Below are 23,434 nucleotides of genomic sequence, written 5' to 3'. Positions count from 1 at the left end.
AACTTTTTGCCGTTAAATCTAAGTGGTATATGTGGAGAAAACCTGTCACTGCTCATCACCTGCCCAATACAATCCCAACAGTGAAACAAGGTGGTGGCAGCATCATGCTATGGGGCTGTTTTTCAGCTGCAGGGACAGGACGACTGTTTGCAAATGAAGGAAAGATGAATGTGGCCAAGTATAGCGATATCCTGGAAGAAAACCTCTTCCAGAGTGCACAGGATCTCAGACTGGGCCAAAGATTCACCTTTCAACAAGACAATGACCCTTGGCTAGGGAACAACTCTGTGACCATTCTCGACTGGCCCAGCCAGAGCCCTGACCTAACCCCAATTGAGCATCTCTGGAGAGACCTGAATATGGCTGTCCACCAACACTCACCATCCAACCTGACAGAACTGAAGAGGATCTGCCAGGAAGAATGGCAGATGATCCCAAATCCAGGTATGAAAAAGTTATTACATCATTCCCAAGAAGACTCACGGCTAGTTAAAAAGAGTGCTTCTACTCAATGCTGAGCAAAGAGTCTGAATACTTGAATACGATTTGATATTACAGTTAGTTAATTAATACATTTTCAAAAATGTCTTCATTTTTGTTTTTTTCTGTCAAGATGGGGTGCTGAGTGCACATTAAAGAGAAATAAAATGAACTTTATTGATTTTAGCAAATGGCTGCAATGAAACAATGAGTGGAAAATTTAAAGGGGTCTGAATACTTTCCGTATCCACTGTATAAACATACATACATACATATACAGCCAGAGCTACAATGAAATAGGCTAGTTTGAAGAAGCCTAATCAAATTCCAAACAATAAATGACTGAAGAATCGGAGGCAAGACATGTTGACTCTCCTCTAATCTTACTTCCCCTTAATCTTATTTGTAAAGTTTCCACATTTACAAATGAGATAGAAAAATACATCAATAGACTTTCTGATGTAACTGCAGCTCAAGATTGTTCAACAAAATACTGACTTTGGGGGGCTGAAGGCACATTTGAGAAAAAAAACCCTGAAAAATACGTGTTTCAACTTTGTGTAGGTCTATCCCATAAATTCCTGGAGTAACTTATTGCCATGGGTTTAACGTGACAAAATGTGAAAAGCTTAATAAAAACTGGAAGGCACTTTATATGAAGCTACTTACATCTATGATGGGGGCACCAGGGGGGACTTCCCTTTTCGGATAGCTGTCCTTTAGCGTCTTCCCTTTTCTCACCACAAGAGGGCGTTGGTCCTCTCCTAAAATTTGCTCTCTGAAAAATAAAAGCAGTAGGGAATTCTTGAGTGAAACCTTTCAAATGGGACAGCAGCACTAATTAGTGATGAAAAGATATTAAGGTATATCATATCTATTTATGACCATTGACTTACCTGTGGTCCCAGTAAAAGGCTTTATGAATGTCATACTCTGGGATGTCAAAATCATCTGCCTCCCAGGTGCACTGATCATATGGCAAGTCTCTCCACTTGATTAGGTAATGGACATCACCATCTTTATCAAAACTATAGAAAGAATAATCATTAAAAAAATATGATCTAATAAATATACTTGTCTTTTAAATTAAATCAACTAATCAATTGTGCACAATTGTTCCCCACAAAAAATTATCTATTATGTATAAGTTTATAGTTTTATTAAGCAAAAAGAGTTTAAACATTAACAATGTAGAGCACTAAGAATGATCTTGATTATATTATTAAAAATTAGGGAAAGCAAGATAATGTGTCAACCTTAATTAGACTGGCAGTTTACTTGTGATTCCAGGTCTTAGAAATTGAGGCCATTTTAACAAAGTGAAGTAAGGGTGTCTAAGTGTGAGTACCACCTGTGGTTGAGTATCCTGTGGATGACCATCCACTCTGGCTTAATGCCGTAGCGGTAAAAGCGCTCCTCCATCGCAGCATACTGTGGGTCTTTGCTCTTCCTCTTCTCATTGTTCAGCTCCTCCTCTCCTGAGCCGTAATCGTATGGCGGAGGCTCATCCATGTCGTTCTTGCGCTGGTAGTTCCGATACATAACTGTATGGTACAGCTCCAACTAAAAAGACATTAACAAAAACAAACAAAACAAATCGCACTTCTGGTAGGATTGGCTTCATAATCATATTTGTTGCTTTAGAAAATGTTTCCACAAAAATGACCTAAAAGGCTTTTTAAAGGAATAGAAAGATATTTTATAACCATCTATAAGTGCATTGCTTTGAGTGTTTACTCCACAAACAACAGGTACGTTTCTTAAAAGCAAAATTGCTTAGATTGTTATGTTTTAACATAACAGTTATAACAATCTGTTTATGTTGCAAAACGTTGATTTAAAACCGGCCTCACTACTGGCATCTCACCTGAAGTTCGCTGACCCAGGAGCAGTGCCAGTACGAAAGGCCAGCCCACTTTACAAAGAATTCCCTCTCTGGACGCCCCTTGAGAGGGGGTTTAGTCAGTGGATCGATTGGCTTGCCATCAGGGCCTGCAGGTGGCTCAGCTGGCAGCGGCGGTTCTCCCCACATCCAGTGCAGAATCCTCTGCACTTTACCTTTGAGAGGTGGGCACTGAGAGAAAATAGAGTTAAAATTCACTTACTAAACAATTTTAAAAATTTATTTTCAAAACCAGATGTTTGCATACCCAGATTGCCTGTTTTGAGTTAAAATTACAAAGATGATTTCTAATGGAAAAAAAAAAAGGCAGAGGGGATGTTGCAAGTAGATCTTGATTTAAATTTATACTGCAATATTGCTTGTTTATGCATCTGTCAGGCAAATGCATGCAAATTAATCCTGAGTGAAATTAAAATAAAGATGAAACCATTGGTTTAACATCAAAGCTAAAAATAAGCTGCTTTGAAGGAAGACCACCAATTAGGCTCTGCCAGATGTGATGGTTGTAATTGTAAAAAAAGAGGGCAAAGAATAAAGCATATAAAGAGATGGCATAGGGAAGTGCATTGTATTCTACATTTACCCCTGAGATTAGAGATTACCCCTGTTTTACAACCGTTTAACTGCACCCCACGACGTCTTCAGGAAGTTAAAGCTGTTTCAAATGGGTCCTCCAATAGAACAGTGACTCCAAGTAGTGTTTATAAAATAACTTTTGGGCAGCAGATACGTTTTTGAGTGTCCAACATAAGGCTTTGCCTGCAAACAAGCCAGCCCTCAAATCTAATCTGATGAAACCATTAAAGGAGTAGATCAAACTTACAGCAAACTACTTTAGAAGGACAGCCTAAAAAAGGAACATAATTTATACAGTTTAGAATGCAATTCTATTAACTACTAAAGAAATGCAAAGTTAAAGGTGATTTTGCTGGAAATGAGAAAATAAACAAATCTTATTATCCAATTATCCTTTATGACCTAAAACAAAACAAAAAAATAAATAAAACAATATCAGTCAGTGATCAAAGAAAAGGTGCAGGCTTTTTTTTGTCACTGTATGTACTCATCTGCTTCAACTGCAAAAGGTGGAATTTGTTAAGAAAATCCTAATAGGATTAAATTACATAAACAAGTTCTTTATAATAATAGAAAACATTCTAAATGAAACGCTGCAAGTTTATATAATATTAAATGACATTGTAATCCAGAACAGTGCATGCATTATGCTTCTACAGAATAAGATGAATTCAATCTGCATTTAAGAAGACTTAAGATAACTTGGGTAAAACGTTGAAGAACATGTTTTCTTTTTTAATGGGCTCTTAGTGAGTGTACGTAGTAATTGCTGAAAGAAAACGTGTGACTTAAAGGAGCTCACCATGCAGCGAGGACACAACCATTCTCCGTTTGGGATCTCAGGCAGAGGTGGATTGAGGCAATGGATGTGATAGGATGATGGGCAGGTGTCACAACACAGAAGTTCCCCTCCATCCTTACAAACTCTGCAGAACTCCATGTGGTCATCCTCTTCCTCACCTGCAGGCTCCTCCTCTTCTTCCTCTTCATCTTTGGCCTCCCACTGGATTCCCTCTTTCTCCTGGTATTCACAGAAATCAATGTATGGAAGGGAAACAAGATATTTATTAAGTCTAAAGAGTTTGTTTGAATGTTAATGTGGACAATATAAAAAAAATTCTGTGAACACTTTGTAGGAATTTACAATACAACACAACAGAAAAATACTATAGAGAACAAAAAACATGTATCTTTCTGTGACACTAACTATAGAGAATTAACTTTATTTACATCTTTTTGGAAAAAAAAAGCCCAAAAAGTTAGTGTGTTAGTTAGAGTGACGACTGCCTCAGTAAAATGATAAATATTGAAATCATGTGTTAATTTAAAGTAGCAGATTTACTTACACAGTGTGGACAGCTCCATTTTCCCTCAGGTGCCTTCTCCAGCTCAGGGTCGAGACAGACAAGGTGGTAAGCTCTTGGACAAGTGTCACAGAGGATAATTTCTCCACCCTGCTGGCAAACCTCACAGTAGTCCTGGTGGTCAGTCTCATAGCCATCGCCGTCCTCCTCTGTCATAATGATGGGAATAATTAGAATGTTGTTCAAACATTCAGGGACTTCTGACTATGTATCAGCTAAAGGCATATGGCAGAAAAAATCTACCGGTATATAATATTGGGCAGCATGCATGGATTATCAACTGCTGGAAAACAAAACAAACTCCAGTACGAAAGTGTTCCCTAAATAAATAGACCTGAAGGAGGAAATTATATTACCCCATTACACAATATAAAACAGTGTCAGAATTTGGAAGGAAACAGAAAGCACTGAGCTCTGTAAGAGCAAACTGTAAACATACTTTTCCTTTTTTTCCGCCCACGCCGGGCCTTTTTCTTGGTGATGGCCCCAGAGGTATCAGAAAGCACAGAGGCACTGTGGATACTGATGTCATCAAAGTCTGACTCCTCCAAAAAGTCCTCTTCACTCTGGAAAATCAAATGCACAGAAATACGCCAACTAAAGAGCTTGAAGCAACACAGAGTCTAGTCACTTGTTTGATCGAAAAATGAGCTGAGAAGCTGAATGCAAGGTAAACAGCTGTTTAAAATGACACATACAGAGGATGCTTTCTTCTTCTTCCCACTTTGACCTGTTTTTGATTTGGTCTTCTTGGGTTTGGGTTTCTTCTTCACTTCTTTCAAAGTCTTGCTTTTCTTTCTAACTCCTGGCCCTGAGGCAAACAAGCACACATTTAAATGTACAGCAATACAGCACCATGAACAGTAGTGTACTGAATTGGCTCTATATAAATAAACTGAATGTCTTTTGTTTCTGTTTCTTTTGTTACACATACACGTTTAAAAATCACAAAACTAATATTAATATCAGAAACACAGTAGATAAAACAAATGACTACAAAATACATTTTTAAACACTTTTACTTTTACTTTTATCTAACTAACCTCCCCCTGTGTAACACAGGCCATTTCAGTAGCGGACTTGCTGGTGTGCTTTGGATCTTTTTTTACTGCTAAACCTAAAAGCTCTTGTTCTCTTGGTCATCAGGAAGCAAAACAAGTAAAACTACAATCACAACAACTGAAATGTTTTGCTGTCAAAGTGATTTTTTTTTTTTTTTGTAATGTGGCGAATGTGAGCCGGGCTTTGTCATCAGTGGGTTTGGACTTGGAACTTCTCCAAGGATGCCATTTTTCCCAAATTACTTTGTATTATTAAATCCCAAACACTGACCTAAAATCGAAATGCAAGGGAGGCATTCAGTGCTTTATAGGTCAAACAGGCAGCAGTCGGAGGGCGCAGAGACCAGGTTAATCTGCTCAACATGTTTCTTTGAAAAATGGAAAAATGCACTATTACAAATCTGCTCTTTGTAATTACTCAGCTTTTTTTTTTTTTGGTAATTACAATCTCAGCTTTGCCTGTCTCATTGTGTCCTTGGGGCAAGACACTTAACTTGCATTGCCTTGTGATAGAGATCAGATGACCTGGTGGTGATCTTGTAAAGCAGTTGTGGGCTAAGGGCAGCTGTTGCTACAGTGAATTTTGCCCCCATTAATGGGTGAATGACTAGATTAATTTCCAAGAAAAGTTAAATAACAAACCACTGGATTCTGTTTTCCAAGTCTGAAGTCGCTTCACTTCCCATCCAAAAAGCTTTCTCAATTCAAAATGTCTTGAGTAGTGTGGAGTTCCGGGCTTTATAGAGTAACCCAACAAAAGCCTAGTTATGGCTTAAAAAAATGTTAATTGAACTGAAAACAGGTCCACTTATTTGTAATGGGGAGTCTTTGAGATCTTTGTTGGCCTGCAAATTAACCGAAAACAGGCCCATGCCTCTCTAATGTGGATTCGTTAGGGTCGTTATTGGCCTGGTTAACAGTAGCAATGGTTTGACCAGCTGCATGGTGATGAGGTTTGAGATGATAGTGGGAGGGATTCAGCTCTAAGGCAAGATTATAGGTTTTTGAGTGCTGAAACCTGAGTCCACCCCCTCTGTTAAAGTTTTTTTTTTTTTTTTTTCTCTTAAGGTAAATGGATTCTTCACACCCCTTTCAAACCAACTGTCCTCTTTGTCCAAAATGTGAACATTCTGGTCCTCAAAGGAGTATCCTTCGTCCTTAGGGTGTAGGTGGACAGCAGAATCTTGTCCGGAGGAGGTAGCTTGTCTGTGTTGAGCCATGATTCTGTGGAGAGGTTGTTTGGTTTCTCCAATAATTTGCATGTTTTCTAAACCATCACACAGCTTCCATTGGGTTACTATAAAAAAGCCTAGAACTCAACACTACTCCAGGCATTTTGAATTGAGAAATCTTTCTGGATGGAAAGTAGGTGGTCAAAACATGTTAGTCAGGCCAATAACAACCCTAACGACTCCTCATTAGAGACGCATTGGCCATTTTTGGGTTAATTTGCAGGCCAACAACAACCTCAACGACTCCCCATTACAAACGAGTGGGCCTGTTTTGGGTACAATTTGCATGTTTCCTAAGCCATAACAAGGCTTTTGTCGGGTTACTCTTTGAAACCTGGAACTCAACACTACTCCAGACATGCTGAATTGAGAAAGCTTTCTGGATGGGAAGTGACATATGTTCAAACCTGGAAATGAAAGTCCAGTGGATTGGTTTTAACATTTTGGAATGACTATGACCTGGATGGCTGAGAATCTTCACCAGCAGACTGGAATAAATATAAAAGGCCCTGGAGTTTTCTGGCTTGAAAAGGCTTTATATAAGTACAGACCATCAAACTGTGGTTTTTATTTTTGTGCCAATTTTCCTGATAAGCATTCAGTCACACAGCGGTTGGCCTTACCTTTTCCTTCTTTGGTTTTTGCTTTTTTTAACGTGACCTGCTGAGAGCTCAGCTGGCTGTTGTTGACAGATGCTGGCTGAGCTACAGTAACCATTTCCACGGCAGCAGCCACTGCAGCGGCCACAGCAGTGGCAGATGCACCTTTGAACGGGTTGTTGGCACTGAACTCCCGCCACTTGGCTCCTAACACTGTCATCATCTTTGACATGGGAATCTTCGGATTCTTCTTGGCAATAAGGGGCCTGTATGTAACCACAGGGATAGGAGACAACAACAACAGCTTTAAGATGTCACATTTTATTTCAGCTGGTGCAATTTTCTTTTTGCTCTGCACTGGAGGGAAGTGGGTCCTAATTTACGGACATCCCACAGCCCCTTAAGTTTTATTCTCTGCTGCTTGGTTTGAGTGTGTCATGAGTTAGATTTGTCAGGCAACAGCTTGAGCTTTGGCAGGCTGGCCTGTAAAAGATAGTGGGTCAGAGCACTGAGTCCCAAAGGCTTCCGGCTGTCACAGGCATCCAACGAGCAGCTGACTACACACAGGGGGCACCGCAGGAGCTCATGCTCCACTTTGTCAGAGCAGAGGCTTAGTTGAGCCAGACAGCCCCAGGTGAGACAGAGTCTTTATAACAACAGCAGAGCTTTCCAGCTCAAACAAAAAGAGCAGTGTTAGCTTGTCATGCTGCTCTCTGGTCTCACTAAGGAGTGTTGTGGAGGACTCTGAACTGGGAATTATGTCAGACAAGTGAAATTGCAAAAAAACAAACAATCCCCAAAGCAGTTTAACAAAGAGAGAAGAAAAATACAAAGGAATGTAGATGCTTGCCTGAGGAACTGGCTGAAAGCCTTGTAATTAGTAATTGTTTTGTAGTCATCCTCTGTGAACCCATACTGCACATCCTCAAGACCCCATTCATCCATCAGCTGGCTGGAGGATTTGGGTTCCTAATGGGGCAAAAACAGGAGCAACCATGAATCAATTTATAATCAAATAATAATTGCCAAGAAAAACTCTAAAAAAGCTATTTTTTTCCAAAAGAGGCTAACACTTCCTCTATGGCTGTAGGGTTTCCCAACTTTTTGCTGATCAAGAAAAATCAAGTTTATTCTTATATCTTGTATAATGAGTAAACAAAAGCTGAATTCTTAGTTTGCACATAATTTCATTAAAAATGAGCAACGAAATTGAAAAGTAAAATAAGACATTGTTTCAGCATTTTTAAAAGAAGTTAAATTTATTGAAATGTCTTTATTCCTTCAAATAATGGTGTATACCAACAAGACAAACTTTACTTTTTCTGTCACTGAAATCAGACGATTCTTCATTGCTTAGAGTTGTTTCTACTGAAGGTAGCAAACTTCCACGGTAATTAATAAAAAAATCAGCAGAAGTCAGAAGAGGGGCTCTAAGTTGATGTAAGAGAGCCCACACACTTTACACTCTGCCAAATTCAGTTTTCTTATCTTTTGCCTATGTACATAATAGTTTTAAGGTTTACAAACTAAAATGCATTTTTCACAATGGGGTAATTATGATGACTGAAAGTCAATATGTATATCTTAGAATATATTAAAATAGAAAAAACATATTTTAGTACATTTAACTTGTTACAGTGGACTTACTTTCATGTTACCATCATCATCATCCTCCTCATCATCGTCCTCGTCTCTCTTCTTCTTCCTGGGCTTTCTTTCTTTTTTCTCTCTGGGTTTCTTCTTCTTTTTTTTGGTTGGGCCATATGCACTGTTCTCGCTCTCTGATCCAATTTCTGGCCTTTCGTGTTCCTCCTCTACCTCTGAAATCTCTTCTAGGTCACTGTCATGTTTTACCTGTAGTCCTCCCTAAGGTATGAGACAAGAACACAAATATATGCTTAAATAAGCACACTTAATTTTCTGGGTTTGGCTCTGCAGACAATGATCTAGTATCCCTAATTCCGTAGATTAAAAATTTTAAATGATAATGAATGTTTTTGTTGGGAGCTGGAGAAAATACAATTTTTCTCCAGCAGAGTCCGCCGTGGATCCTCTGAGGGAGCCTCCTGCACAGGTGCAGCTCATCAAGACCATCAGAGGATCCACTACTTAAGCTGCCTTCAGACGTTACCTCAACGCCGCAGTGTTGTTCCAGTTGGTCAGCGCTAAAGCCTTGATCTCAGTGATTTTTCCATGTCCTAAATTCCGAGTCAGATCCTAACGTTTGTCTCTGTGCCTCTAGGTGACTCGTGCTTCCTCAGTGAAAGCTCTGGAAGAGCTAACCTGCCGAGCCGACCCTCCGAGCCAAACCCTGAAGATTCTCAGTCAACCTCCAAGCAGCTCTGGGCAAGAGCTAGGAAACCCAAGCCAAGGTCTGTTCTAATAAGACGTGAGACGCTGAAGCAGCTAACGGACTCTGCTAACACATCCTTCTCCAGAACCAACAGTGACTCTCCCAAGGAGAACCTCAAGAACCCTCAAGGTACTATCAGAGCACCATTGGAAACCATAACCCCGTCAACAGTCCCTTACTGTGTTGTCTCTCACGCAGACTCCGGTGAAACCAGATTCCAGGCCCAAACCAGTCATCTGCATATTCTGTGCTTGTGCCAATAAACTTGTTAAACTTTTCATCCTGTGTCCGTCAGTGGTGTTCTGCATCTTTGGGTCTCCATTAGAGAACCCATCATGACAGAACACTGCGGCCAAACTCAAGGCCCAGCAGATCACCTCACCCGTCGTTTGGACGAGCAGGAAGCTCTTCTCCAAGGTCAAACCCAAACGCTTCGTGAGTTATACCATCTTGTTGGTTCACATAATCAAATGCTACAGAGTTGCTCTAACTTTCTGAATGGAGCTAACGCTACTTCTGCGCAGCAACCATTTCCGGGTCCAGTTCCTCCCCCGAGGTCACAACCTGTGACGTCATCAGAGTTCCGTCCTAGTCTCCCAGAAAAATTCTCTGGTAACATGAAAGATTGTAAGGGTTTTTTATTCCAGTGCCGGCTGATTTTTCTGAACTCTCCTAGTTGTTTTTCTTCTGACCACAAGAAGATATCGTTCATTCTCTCTCAGTTAACAGGAAGAGCTTTAGATTGGGCTCAGGCTAGATTCGCCATCGACAACGGTGTAAATTGCCGTTTTTCTGACTTCATTGCTGAATTTTCCCAGGTATTTAACCAGGAGACGGACCAAACGATCGATTCCAGAGCTCTTTTCAACCTTAAACAAGGTAATTCTTCTGTGGCTGATTTTTCAATTAACTTCCGGGTTAAAGCGGCAGCTTCCGGATGGAACCAGAGCGCTCTAAAGGGGGCATTTTTCATGGCTCTAAATGAACAAATCAAGGATGAACTTGCAACCCTCGATGAACCAGCTTCCCTTGACGATTTTATTCGTCTCGCCATCAGATTAGATAACAGAATCCGAGCCAGAAACAGCTCCAAGAAGCAAAGTAATTTTTCCTCTGCCACTCATAACATGGCTGTTCTCTCTCCCTCTACAGAGCAGATGTCCACACAGAGTTCTAACCCACAGACTCTATCGTTGCCTGTTCAGGCCTCTCATTCAGGCGAAAGGGATAATGAGCCTATGCAGGTGGGACACACTAGGCTTTCTCCTGAGGAGAGACAGAGACATTTTCTTGGAAAACTTTGCATATACTGTGGTGAGAGTGGTCACTTTATCGCCTCCTGCCCGGCAAAATCAAAAGCCGGGGCCCGCCAGAGGATATGAGGAGTCTGGCGGGCCATATAAATTCAAGTAAATCTCCTCGACTTTTGCTGCCAGCAGCTTTGTTCTGTAATAACCAGAGTCTCTCTTTCTCCGCCTTCATTGACTCAGGCTGTGAGCGCAATCTAATCGACTCTGAGCTCGTCCAGCAGCTTCAGATTAAAACCATTCCCCTGTCTCAGCCTCTCAGTGTGTCTGCCATAGACGGAAAGAGACTCCATCGTGTTACCCACCAAACCCAGCCCCTCGAGCTACTTCTGTCAGGTAACCACCGAGAAACTATCACCTTTTTTGTGTTTCCTTCTGCATGTTCCCCCCTGGTCCTCGGATTCGAGTGGTTGGAGAAGCATAACCCTCACATAAATTGGACCAAACGTCTCCTGGAATCTTGGTCTACTACGTGCCACGAAACATGCCTTCGTTCTGCTGCCCCGATGGCGGGGCCTCCTAGAGCTGGGGGGGAGATGGATTCTCCTGACCTTTCTTCTGTTCCCTCTGAGTATCACGACCTAGCCCCCGTTTTCAGTAAGGTCAGTGCGACGTCCCTACCTCCACATAGACCCTACGATTGTGCCATAGAACTTTTACCCGGTGCTCCTCTTCCAAGCAGCAGACTGTATAATATTTCCAAACCAGAAAGAGAAACTATGGAGAAATACATCAACGAATCATTGGCTGCTGGAATAATCCGTCCTTCATCCTCTCCTCTGGGCGCCGGTTTTTTCTTCGTGGGCAAGAAGGATGGTTCTCTGAGGCCATGCATTGACTATCGAGGTTTGAACCAAATAACTATTAAAAACAAATACCCACTGCCTCTTCTCGCCTCAGCTTTTGAACCAGTGCAGGGTGCAACTGTCTTTACTAAGCTGGATTTAAGAAATGCTTATCACCTCCTCAGAATTCGAGAGGGTGATGAATGGAAGACAGCCTTTAAGACACCCTTGGGCCAGTTTGAGTACCTGGTGATGCCCTTTGGTTTGACTAACGCCCCAGCCTGTTTCCAAGCCCTTGTGAATGATGTTCTCAGAGATTTCCTCAACGTATTTGTGTTTGTTTACATTGATGACATTCTCATTTATTCCAAGGATCTCCATGAACACAAGAGACACGTCCGTCTCGTTCTACAGAGACTACTGGAGAATAAGCTGTTCGTGAAAGCCGAGAAATGTGAATTTCATCAGTCTTCAGTTACCTTTCTGGGGTTTGTGCTCGAGGGCGGCCAGGTGAAACCTTCTGAGGACAAGATCAAGGCAGTCCTAGATTGGCCAGTACCTGAGAATTGAAAGCAATTACAGAGGTTTTTAGGGTTTGCTAACTTCAACCGGCGCTTCATCAGGAACTATAGCCAAACCGCCCTGCCATTAACCTCACTAACTTCTTCCAAACGAGTTTTTCAGTGGACTCCCGAGGCCCAAGCTGCATTCGAGAAATTGAAATCCATGTTTTCCAGAGCACCCGTGCTAATTCAACCTGATCCTTCGAGACAATTCATCCTTGAGGTGGACGCTTCAGATTCCGGTGTTGGAGCTGTTCTCTCCCAAAAAGACGACTCAGATCAAAGAATACACCCTTGTGCCTATTTTTCCCGTAAGCTCTCCTCTGCTGAACAAAATTATGATGTGGGTGATCGTGAGCTCCTGGCAATCAAACTGGCGTTGGAGGAATGGAGGCATTGGCTGGAAGGAGCTGAGCATCCGGTCCTTGTGTGGACTGATCACAAAAATCTGGCTCATATCCAGTCAATCAAACAAGCTAACCCTCGCCAATCCAGGTGGTCCATCTTTTTCTCCAGATTCAACCTCATTATCACCTACAGACCCGGATCCAAGAACGTGAAGCCCGATTCTCTCTCTCGTCTCTACTCTGCCGATCATCCAGAGACACCTGAACCTGTCCTCCCAGCCTCATGCACCGTTGGAGTGGTCAACTGGGAAATAACGGACCTAATCAACTCAGCCCTAGCCACCGAACCAGATCCAGGTACCGGTCCGTCTAACCGCACATATGTTCCTTCTTCTGTCAGGTCCCGTCTGATCCAGTGGATGCACGCCGCAAAATTCTCCGCCCATCCAGGAGTGAGTAGGACTGTCGCTCTAATCTCCAGGCGCTTCTGGTGGCCCACGCTCCATCGTGATGTTAGAGAGTATGTGTTGGCCTGTCCCACATGTGCTCGTAACAAGGCTTCGCATCAACCTCCTTCTGGTCTCCTTCAACCTCTACCTGTTCCCTCGCGCCCATGGTCCCACATAGCCATTGATTTCGTCACCGGTCTCCCTGTCTCCGGAGGTATGTCCACCATACTAACCATTGTCGACCGTTTCTCTAAGTCTTGCCATCTAGTCCCCCTGAGAAAACTTCCCACGGCCTTCCAGACAGCCCAGCTTCTTATCAAACATGTGTTCCGGCTTCATGGCATCCCCCAGGAAATTCTATCGGACAGAGGTCCCCAATTCATATCCCAGGTATGGAAGGCTTTTTGTTCTGCGCTCGGATGCAAACCATCTCTCACCTCAGGTTACCATCCCCAAACGAATGGCCAGACCGAGCGTATGAACCAGCATCTGGAATCCACTCTCCGCTGTCTAACGTCCAATAACCCGGTGGATTGGAGCCTATACCTTCCCTGGATAGAGTATGCCCACAACTCTCTCCGTTCCGCATCCACTGGACAGTCGCCCTTCCAGGTCAGTCTTGGATATCAACCACCTCTTTTCCCCGCAGATGAGAGAGAGATATCGGTGCTGTCCGTTAATCATCACATCCGTCGCTGTCGAAGGATTTGGAGGGAGACCATTGCCACACTCAACCAGTCAGCTGAATCAACCAAGCGTTTTGCTGACGCCAAGAGACGCCCTGCCCCTGAGTATTCTGTGGGCCAGGAAGTGTGGCTTTCCACTCGAGACATCCCCCTCAAGGGGATGTCTCGAAAACTTTCCCCGAGATTCATAGGCCCATTCAAAATCTCCCGTGTCATCAACCCGTCAGCTGTCCGTCTCCAACTTCCTCCTTCCCTCCGAATCCATCCGACCTTCCATGTCTCCCAGATCAAGCCTGTTTCCTCGAGCCCCTTGTGCCCGCCATCCGACTCCCCACCACCCGCCCTGGAAGTCGATGGCCATCCAGCCTTCACGGTCCGCCGTATTGTAGACTCCCGTCGACGAGGTCGCGGTTGGCAGTACCTCGTCGACTGGGAGGGCTACGGACCAGAAGATCGACAGTGGGTCCCAGGCTCGTACATCCTCGATCCTGCCCTGATCGAGGAGTACGAGCGTTCCCGTCCTTCCACTTCCTCCGGACCGCCAAGGGGCGGTCGTTGAGGGGGGGGTACTGTTGGGAGCTGGAGAAAATACCATTTTTCTCCAGCAGAGTCCGCCGTGGATCCTCTGAGGGAGCCTCCTGCACAGGTGCAGCTCATCAAGACCATCAGAGGATCCACTACTTAAGCTGCCTTCAGACCTTACCTCAACGCCACAGTGTTGTTCCAGTTGGTCAGCGCTAAAGCCTTGATCTCAGTGATTTTTCCATGTCCTAAATTCCGAGTCAGATCCTAACGTTTGTCTCTGTGCCTCTAGGTGACTCGTGCTTCCTCCGTGAAAGCTCTGGAAGAGCTAACCTGCCGAGCCGACCCTCCGAGCCAAACCCTGAAGATTCTCAGTCAACCTCCAAGCAGCTCTGGGCAAGAGCTAGGAAACCCAAGCCAAGGTCTGTTCTAATAAGACGTGAGACGCTGAAGCAGCTAACAGACTCTGCTAACACATCCTTCTCCAGAACCAACAGTGACTCTCCCAAGGAGAACCTCAAGAACCCTCAAGGTACTATCAGAGCACCATTGGAAACCATAACCCCGTCAACAGTCCCTTACTGTGTTGTCTCTCACGCAGACTCCGGTGAAACCAGATTCCAGGCCCAAACCAGTCATCTGCATATTCTGTGCTTGTGCCAATAAACTTGTTAAACTTTTCATCCTGTGTCCGTCAGTGGTGTTCTGCATCTTTGGGTCTTCATTAGAGAACCGATCATGACAGTTTTTTTGAACAAAATGTTTTGGGGGTTTTTATTGTGCCTTTGTGCATATTTAAGGTTGGTTATAATAAAATGCAGCTTCTACAAGGTGGCAGAAATAAAACTAACTAGCGCCATATGCTTGCACTTTCTCATAAGGATATGTCAATAGCCGTCAGATAGCAGTAGATTTCCACTTCAAACCCTAATTCAAGTGATTCTGAATGCTGCTGTCACATTGCATGTAGATGCACATCCTTCTTGTAATCCTTAACATGTAAAGTTGTTACAGGGTTGCATCATTTCATATCACACTCATACATAGTCAGATGACCAAGAATAACTACTTGCATTACAATTAAGATAAACTGCATTGTTTTTTTTTTTTGTTTTTTTTTCCGAAAGTAATACTAAATTTTGCAGTTTTGCTACAGACACACAGAGCCACAGAGCTACAGAACACTTAGCCTCTCCATTGGTTTCCCTGAAGAATTTTAAAGAGTAGGCAAAACTTCCTATTCAACAATACCAAACTATTACACATGATGCATGATTTAGTTATTTTTGTTTTGTTTTTCGTTTAATGAACTCCAACTAAAGCTGCCAGAAGTCAAACAAAATAATAAAAAAAAAATCTTTTTTAAATGTGAAATAATTACCTGACACAGAAATTGAGCAAGACATTGTCACTGTGTGTGACTGTAAATTCAGTTTCATAATCTAAATGCTAAGGAATCCTACGTTTTTCATATTTTCTTTTAGAAAAGAAACAAAGGCTCTCAAAAAAAAGTTTTCTCATGGTCTCTGCATTGAGTTGCCAATTTAATTACAGCTGCAAGCGAGTATTCTTTTACCATGCGGAAGGTAATATTTATATATTTCTGTCTGTTGAAATGCTGCCATTATCAACAATTTTTAACTATTACCGGTTTAACACTGACTTAAAAGGGACAACTCTTTAAAGACAGCACTGTTGCCTGCGATAAGTCCACTAACAGTGAGCTCTTGTACAGCCCCAGTTACAGACTTATAAATCAAATCAGGAACACAGTTTATCTTCTCTTCAAGGACTGCTATGTCTCCATCCTACCACAACCATTAAAAATGGTGGTAAGAAAATTAGAATATCATAAAAATGTATTATTTTTAGTTACATATGTATAGAAAAATTAACTTGAATGTTATATCCATTTATTACACAAAGTCAGATATAATTCAAGTGTTTATTTCTTTTAATGTTGATGTTTATAATTGACAGCAAACAAAACTCCTACGAATTCTAATATTGTAAAAAAGGTCCAATATTGAAGACACCTGGCGCCACACTCTAATTAGCTCATTAAAGCAAAACCTGCTGCAAAAGGGCTTTAAATTGTCTGTAGTTCTCTAGGATAAACAATCATGAGGAAGACTGCTGGCTTGAAAATTGTCCAAATGACAAACACTGACACCTTGTACAAGGAGGGCAAGACAAAAAAGGTCATTGCTAAGTAGGCTGGCCATTCACAGAGCTCTTTGTCCAAGCACATGTTGTTTGTGCTCCAGTGTAAAATTTCAACAGTCAGTGATGGCTTGGTATGCCATGTCATCTGCCTGTGTTGGCCCGCTGTTTTCTGAGGTCCAAGGTCAATGCAGCCGTCTAACAGGATATTTTAGAGAACTTCCTACTTCCTGCTGCTGAGCAACTTTACAGAGATTTAAACACTATGTTTACTTTACTAAATTAACCATGTGTTCTTCTGTCATAATATGAATAATCTAGATAATCTAGATATAAAACATGTTTTTAATTCTCAAAGGGACTTTCCTGGTTAAAAAAGGGTAAATAAAATAAAATAAAAAACAACAAATTTTCGAAAAAGTGTTCAAATTACATTTAAAATGTATAAGAGCCTTCATCGCTTTTCTGTTTGACAAATCTACATGAATGGCAGAACAACAACTTCTAATAACCCTATCTCTTTAAGATGTCTTCTCTTCCATTAATATTATAAGCCCTGTGACTTCTATGTTTTCCTTTTTCAACCATTTTTAAATAAATAGGCCATATATGGATATTTCTGTCAGCCAAATTTCACTACAGGTTAGGGATATCTCTTTATATTGCATGCCAATAAACATGTATCTTAAAGCTGCTACATATGGGTCTGGCATGACTATTGCTTGATCAATCATAAAATGCACAACTCTCTAAAAATGCAATAAAAGCCATCAGCTATCTATAGGTATTTTAATCAAATTCCACTCATTAAGCAACAATAAGACTCCAGTAATCTACTCAAACTAACAATAATCTACAACCAGTTGCTGCAATCTGTCTTCCAAAATCAGCATTGGTGTACATTTGGGCAGTATCATACTGCTACATAATATTTAGAGTAAAATACAATTATTTTCAGACAGAACCTATAAACATCACCACCTTTACTCCTAAAGAGATTTAACACTCTGTATTGGATCTTTATGCCCGAGTCTGTGTTGCTTATCCCTTATGCTTGAACGGTGTAACCCACTTGGGGGTGACTTTGGATAAATATTATGTTTGGTAGTTTGTTTAATTTTACATTTAGTATAATAGCTCTTCTACATATGTTTTAAAATAATTTCAAGCTAACAAAGTGAGTTCATGCTAAGCTATATTGCTTGTAGCTTGTATCTTGTGATTAATAACTAGATCTAGACAATCAACAACTCAGCTGTGTACTGCCTCTTATATATGGGACATCTGGGGGGCTTTATGAGCTTAACAGTTAACAGGTGTTCTTCGTGTGATCAGGAGAGTGGTATTTTCACTGGAGGTTCCATATAAAGTGTGCATGAGAAAAAGTGAATGCTTTTTCTCTCCTTGTCTGTTTCAACCCTATGTTTTTTTCATCTTGTGTTCTAGAGCTCTGTCAAAACATGTAATATTAGTTTATGGTCAGGTAAACTGCATATTCATGTTTCCAGTGTTTTGTTGTTGCTTTGAATGTACAACTGAACATGTATGACTAAACACGAGCATGCACAAGTGAGGAAAATTAGTGCAAAGGCTTTGTGCTCAGTTCACTGCCTGTTGCTCTGCAGGCCTGCCTACCTCCATAGAGAGACTTGCAGGCGTTTTGCTCTGTAGCGCAGTGGTAAGGCTCATGTTGCTGCAGCACCCGCCAACCCTACCAACAGCCTGGCTGTGTTGCTATGGTGACCGAATCTGAGCACTGTCTGGCTCCCTCTCTTTCTTCTTAGATTTTGCCCCCCCCCCCTCTTTCTTCCCGACTTCCCTCTTCATCTTCTTTTGACTTTCCCTTCTTCCCATCTTATAGTTTGCCCTCATCCTCTCCACCCGTTTAAATGATTTCAGTCTATATCCTAACATCTCCCTTATTGTTTTTCCCTTCACATTTTTTCCTCTTTAAAGCACCCCCCCTTAATGCACACACACAAAAAAACACAAACACACACACTCCATCATAGTGGCGGCCAATGGAACGGCGCCATCCAATCAGACACGTTTGCATAACGAGCTTGTTATGCAGGGGCCTGTGGTTGCGAAGCCCGTGCTCCAGCACCAGTCTAGACAAATCTCATTTATGCATAAGAAGATGGAGAGAGAGAAAGAGAGAGAGAAAAGGAAGAGCAAATTGATGATTGTGGATGGGGGATGGGGGTGGAGATGGAGGAGGCGGTGGAAAAGTCAAAGAAGCAGAACTACTACTGTTAGCACCCACAAGGACAAGCTGGAATGGGAACTGCAACAACCGGGTGGTGGCCAAAAGTTCAATGTTAAACACATATCATAGATGAAAAGATGATTTTTCAGCACAGCAAAAGGTTTTACTTTCAAAGAATGAGAAAAGCAGATAAATATTGATAAGCTAATCAAGTTAGTGGTTTTTCCCCATATTTTTTTCTGCACAAGGGATGTTGCAGTGGATGCTGCAGCAAATATTAAATAATAATTTTTACAAAGAAATATTAACATTTTCATGATGTTTAAACAATGGCCTCATCTTTATTATTATGAAATAAAAACAGTATGTTGTGGATCCAAGAAAGGAAATTGAAAACAGAAAACTCAAATTTCTTTGATTTTTTTTTTTTTTTTCGTACCTGCTGATGAGAAAAGGAAAGCAAATATACTGCTGCGCCCACAAGCTTTTAATTCTCCCACGAGCATCATGACCTCAGACTGGGATGTGCCACTGACAGTTTCTGACCCCAATTGACTTTTGGACCCTGTCTGACATAAACGCTTAGGAGCAATTGGAAGTGAACTACAGCAGCAGGAATTGCTGTGATGAGAGAAAGAAAGAAAGAAAGAAAGAAAGAAAGAAAGAAAGAAAGAAAGAAAGAAAGAAAGAAAGAAAGAAAGAAAGAAAGAAAGAAAGAAAGAAAGAAAGAAAGAAAGAAAGAAAGAAAGAAAGAAAGAAAGAAAGAAAGAAAGAAAGAAAGAAAGAAAGAAAGAAAGAAAGAAAGAAAGAAAGAAAGAAAGAAAGAGCCTGTTGAAGGGAATTAATAGCAGAGAGAGTCCAAGTGTGTCTTCCCTCCTCATTAGCTCACAGAGATCCAGCATAGCTCAGAGTTTGCCATAAGCAGCCAAAGGGCTGGGTGGATGCCTGGCCAGTCAAGCTCTTCGCAGCACTGCTCACAGCACCAGCCAAACACTGGGGCACATCCTGGCCATGTTACTGGCATTGTGTGGGCCTCTCCGAATGTAGGAAGAGAAAACATTTGGATTTCTTTTTTTAACTGTAATTACTGGCAATCTTTATTTGTAAGGTGACTTGATTAGAGTCCAACTATTGCATCATATCCCACAATGGCAATCTTATTAATTGTGCAATAGTTACTTATATGATCAATTTTCGAAAACCTTAAAGGAATAGTACACCCAAAACATGATTAGCTTTCATTTTCTACTCACCCCCATGCTGAACAACACTCTGGAGTACTTTTTTGATATCTCAAATGCATCTGGAGATCTGGGAGGCTTCTTGCTGTCTGCTGACATTCAAATAATGGAGGTCTATGGTGACCGAGACAGAAAGGTCCATAAAAGTCCACAAAAAACGTGTCAATATTCCTCCATACTGCTCGTCCAATGTATTCCAAGTGTCCTGAGTGGGTAGCATCCAGAATTTACTCGAAACGAAGTCATTTAGAATGTTTTTAGAGCATAAACAGTAGTGTATAGGATTTCCTGAAACCGCGCACATGCGCGCTCCCGTCGTGAACTCGCAGGCGCGCGCTTTAAGGAAATCCTATACACTACTGTTTATGCTCTAAAAACATTCTAAATGACTTTGTTTCGAGTAAATTCTGGATGCTACCCACTCAGGACACTTGGAATACATTGGACGAGCAGTATGGAGGAATATTGACACGTTTTTTGTGGACTTTTATGGACCTTTCTGTCTCGGGCGCCATAGACCTCCATTATTTGAATGTCAGCAGACAGCAAGAAGCCTCCCAGATCTCCAGATGCATTTGAGATATCAAAAAAGTACTCCAGAGTGTTGTTCAGCATGGGGGTGAGTAGAAAATGAAGGCTAATCATGTTTTGGGTGTACTATTCCTTTAAGAGTAGTAAATCCTTGTTATATTTAAAAAACAAAAGTTCCATGTCAAATAGTGGGTTAAGTTGTATCTACTTAAAGAAAAATGTTTTTACATTTTTACATGATTAGAAAACCCTGAAAGAACTAGTTATTGCCAATTTATCATAAATAATGTCTAAATTGGAGCCAGATGTAAAAGTGCAAACTGTAATTTTTACTACACCTAACATAACAAAAGTAAAACACTTTTTTTTTTTGCACTGATATATATTATTTTGTTCTCTAAACAAAAACAAAGATTTGCTAAAAAGATTACTGTTCCTAAAAAATACATATTCTGGGTGTATTTTTTTCTAATTTATGTTATCATTATTATTGAAGGAGGGTTAGCCAACTAATTTCATTCAATTATGCTCATTTATATAGCACCACTTCACAAGACATGTCATCTCAAAACATGGCCCTTCACTAAATTCTGCAGCACCTGAACTCCAAAGGAACCTATGCCACAATCCTATTTTTAATCTTCTGCTCTGTTTTTAACACATAATCATCCCAGCCATGCAACAGGTCAAACTTTCTCAGGTGAACATGGCTGACTCCACAAGTGCCTGAGGCTGGAAAGCATGCTTCTGATTCCAAGACCATTAGCACTGGTTCCCATCAAGGCTGTGTGGTTTCCCCTCTGCACCTTTAAGTTAAGTACCTCTGAACAGCTGCACCTCTAGTCTGGAGCTCATTCAGGTCTTGAATTTTAAAGAGAGCACAGCCCCATCCAACCCCATTATCCTGTGTTACTCTCAATTTTCCACGGTGGATTCCTTATGCTTCCTGGGTACTAGTGTTGCACTGATACCAATACCAGTATCGGGCAGGGCGCTGATATTGCACTAAGATGGTGGTATTGGTATCGGTGAGTACCGACAAATAGGGCACTGATACCACTTAGAGGGCCAAAAGTTTATTCAACTATTGTCAGCCATTCCAGGTAGGCAATACCAATTTCTGCTGGATTCACTTTGTATTAGTCTTTCTCCTGCTAGGCGGCAGATTGACATAGCCATGACAGCAATTACTTTACATCCAAGTACTATGCTGTTCTTCATATATATACACACACATCAATTTCAAACTGATGGTATCGGTATTGGCCGATACTGCACAGCCAGGTATTAGATATCGGTATCGAGGCCAAAAAATGGCATCAGTGCAACACTACTGGGTACCATCATTAGTCAGGACTTCAAGTGGAAGCTGAACATCACCTCCCTCACCAAGAAGGCACAGCAGAACTTCCATCTTTTGCAGCACATTTACACTGAAACTTCTTCTAGAGCATTGACTCTACATACAGGGGCAAAAACAAAAATAGTTAGTGTGCACAGTACTAATCCATGCTGCTCTAAACTTAAATCTGCTGCTTAATTTTTGTTCCCCACTTTGTCCTCAGTAGGATAGATAAAGAAAAATACATCACAATAAATTCTATAAGAAATTGACAAAATAACTTCACCCTTCATCCTTACTGTGGAAAAATAAATGCTTTTGACACAGTCTGTGTAGCTTTCTCTACTATTAAAAGCAATATTATCTCCCTTTTGTATCATTACATTTGATTAGCTGTTTAAAATTATGCATAATATGGAAGATCAAAAATATGACCAAGCCTTGTTGTCAAACAGAAGTGGGTAGTAACTAGTTACATTTACACAGTTACATTTATTTGAATAACTTTGAAAAAATATATATATTTTAGGAGTAATTTAATAGCATTGTTTTTTTTTTACTTTTACTTGAGTAAAATGATAAAGTATCACTACTCTTACTTGAGTAAAATTTCTGGCAACTCCATCCATTTTGACTTAGTTTGCTTAATGAAAACAAGCTTGTTTAAAACAAACATGCACCACCGAGTGACACATTTCCCTATTTTTGCTCAAGGCTTAAATATTATTTTCCCTCTGCTGAGTGTGTCGTGTCATTTGGGGGTTGAGTGGAAATACAGCAAATGGTATACTGTAATTTAATATATGCTTACATACTATAACTTTTGATTTTGTAGGTTTTATAACTTAAAGAATGTATTATGAAGTTTTCATCCCACCAAATATTTTATTGCATGTCTTATTCTTTTAAAGAGTGGAATTGGCATATTATTTAATACCTTGTTACATTTTACATCATTTTGTAAAATATTACATTAGTTGTTATGATCATGGGTACAAAGTTGATCAGTTACTCATTACTTCAGTAGCTTTTATACCAAATATTTTTTTACTCTTACTTGAGTAATTTCTTTTTACTTTTACTTGAGTAAATATATGGCCAAGTAGTGCTACTCTTACTCAAGTACATTTTTGGGTGCCCTACCCACGTCTGCTGTCAGACCACCTTAGTGAAAGCTCTATGCACACAGAAGCTAGCCTGGCTAAAACACTGTCCCTTTGACCCCAAAGCCCCTGCCTTAAGCACCAGCACCACAGGCACAAATCCACACTCTGAACTGGCACTTGGCAGCCACAGATTATACTGGCAGTAACAGAACGTCTACTGCCAACCTCCCCTAGGCCTGAAACAGTCCACTGCTTCTCATTTCGATTACAGAGGCAGTCCAGCAGCCAAAGCAGAGCTCTGATCCAATTGCAGAAGCATCAAAAGTGTAATAGTGTGAGAATCAAAGAATGAGGCCCGCACAGCTTGAGCCAGAAATTCTGGCAAACCTTTGTGTTTGAGGTGATGACAGACAGAGCAGTGTGTGAACAAGATCCTACCTCTTTTTTCCTCTTCTTAACTTTGGGTATTTTCCCCTCTTTTATCTTTTTGGGTTTCGTCTTCTTTTGCTGCTTGAGGGAGTCGTCATCAGAGAAGAAGCTTGCAAGGGCAGTGAGTGGTACGGTGTTACGCTCAGTTTCATCATCTTCATCTGGACACATAAATATATTCATACT

The 23,434-nt window shown here is 41.1% G+C and overlaps 1 protein-coding gene across 3 annotated transcripts in view; it reads right to left on the bottom strand.

The window, feature by feature from the left end:
• chd5 (chromodomain helicase DNA binding protein 5) overlaps window positions 1-23,434 on the bottom strand; it is a 66,847-nt gene that overhangs the window by 24,426 nt on the left and 18,987 nt on the right. For all 3 annotated transcript variants that reach the window (XM_038280866.1, XM_038280867.1, XM_038280868.1), the window contains exons 2-13: window positions 23,258-23,409; window positions 8,863-9,081; window positions 8,066-8,184; window positions 7,240-7,481; window positions 5,022-5,134; window positions 4,763-4,889; window positions 4,306-4,472; window positions 3,762-3,980; window positions 2,348-2,554; window positions 1,832-2,043; window positions 1,377-1,508; window positions 1,150-1,258 (exon numbers count right to left, since the gene is read on the bottom strand). In XM_038280866.1, the coding sequence (XP_038136794.1) occupies window positions 1,150-1,258; window positions 1,377-1,508; window positions 1,832-2,043; window positions 2,348-2,554; window positions 3,762-3,980; window positions 4,306-4,472; window positions 4,763-4,889; window positions 5,022-5,134; window positions 7,240-7,481; window positions 8,066-8,184; window positions 8,863-9,081; window positions 23,258-23,409 (2,018 nt within the window). The remainder of the gene's footprint in view (window positions 1-1,149; window positions 1,259-1,376; window positions 1,509-1,831; window positions 2,044-2,347; window positions 2,555-3,761; window positions 3,981-4,305; window positions 4,473-4,762; window positions 4,890-5,021; window positions 5,135-7,239; window positions 7,482-8,065; window positions 8,185-8,862; window positions 9,082-23,257; window positions 23,410-23,434) is intronic.

The sequence above is a fragment of the Cyprinodon tularosa genome, unplaced genomic scaffold (genome assembly GCF_016077235.1).
Source record: "Cyprinodon tularosa strain WSP-4 unplaced genomic scaffold, ASM1607723v1 ctg165, whole genome shotgun sequence".
Lineage (NCBI taxonomy): Eukaryota > Metazoa > Chordata > Actinopteri > Cyprinodontiformes > Cyprinodontidae > Cyprinodon > Cyprinodon tularosa.
This window is presented reverse-complemented; position numbering and strand designations above follow the sequence as displayed.